At 55.5% G+C, this 889-nt stretch overlaps 1 protein-coding gene across 1 annotated transcript in view; it reads right to left on the minus strand.

The window, feature by feature from the left end:
- Positions 1 to 889, minus strand: part of PPTG_22792 (hypothetical protein) — an 8,716-nt gene that overhangs the window by 6,131 nt on the left and 1,696 nt on the right. Inside the window, exons 2-3 of the mRNA XM_008906285.1 lie at positions 603 to 772; positions 7 to 511 (exon numbers count right to left, since the gene is read on the minus strand). Of these exons, the coding sequence (XP_008904533.1) occupies positions 7 to 511; positions 603 to 772 (675 nt within the window). The remainder of the gene's footprint in view (positions 1 to 6; positions 512 to 602; positions 773 to 889) is intronic.

Below are 889 nucleotides of genomic sequence, written 5' to 3' on the forward strand. Positions count from 1 at the left end.
TGTAACGCCGAAAGCGTCGATTTCCACGTCACATGCCAATGTGGAAGAGCCGGGAGGACCCATACAACCCAATACGGGTCGGTTGTTCGCTGTGATCTCAGGCTCCATCTCGTCATCGGAAGTTGAAGTGCAGGACGCAGTAGAAAGCGCGGGGTTGTGTACTGCGCGCATGGTCAGGAAGTCCAGGATGATCTTGGACGTCTCGGTCTTGCCAGAGCCGCTCTCTCCGCTGATGATGATGCTCTGGTTTTGCATCACGGCTCGGACGGCACAGAGCTGGCGATAGGCGTTCTCTGCCACGTTGTATGGGTGAGGAGGACAGCGGTCCAGAGGTTGGCCCACGAACAGCATTTTGTCAGGCTCTGGCAATTGCCGTAACGGGTTCACAGCGATCAGTACGTTGGCCATGAAGGTGTATGGACGCTGGTTCTGTAGAGCTGCACGGTCTTCCAAGTTCTTGGCCAGTGCAGCTTCGTGCAAGTGTCGGAGAGACGTCATGTCCGCTGCCGTGCTGCAAAAGGTTTTGCCATGTCACAAGGTGAGTTGCCATGAGAACGCAACAAGGTGAAATGTGGCAATGCAAAAAGTGAAATGTGGCATACCTGAACAACGGGTTGGCGGCAAAAAGTGGCGTTTGTCGCAGATCCACTAGTTGCTCGATCTGCAGGTCGGCTGGCAGCTCGTCGTCTTCACTGCGGCTCAAGTGCTCGCCTGTGGCCTCATCGATAAGCACGTACGTGGCGTTCTGCTGGTTGTGGTCGAAGGCCGTAACCTGGCCCAGTGTCCAGCCGTACAGAATGTGGACACAGTGCGCAAAACGAAGTGCAGCGTGCGGTGGAGTTTGCAAGTCAGAAGAAATGGGACGAAGCTCGCGAACTGCTTGAACAAG

The sequence above is a fragment of the Phytophthora parasitica genome, assembly GCF_000247585.1.
Source record: "Phytophthora parasitica INRA-310 unplaced genomic scaffold supercont2.23, whole genome shotgun sequence".
Taxonomy (NCBI): Eukaryota; Oomycota; class Peronosporomycetes; order Peronosporales; family Peronosporaceae; genus Phytophthora; species Phytophthora nicotianae.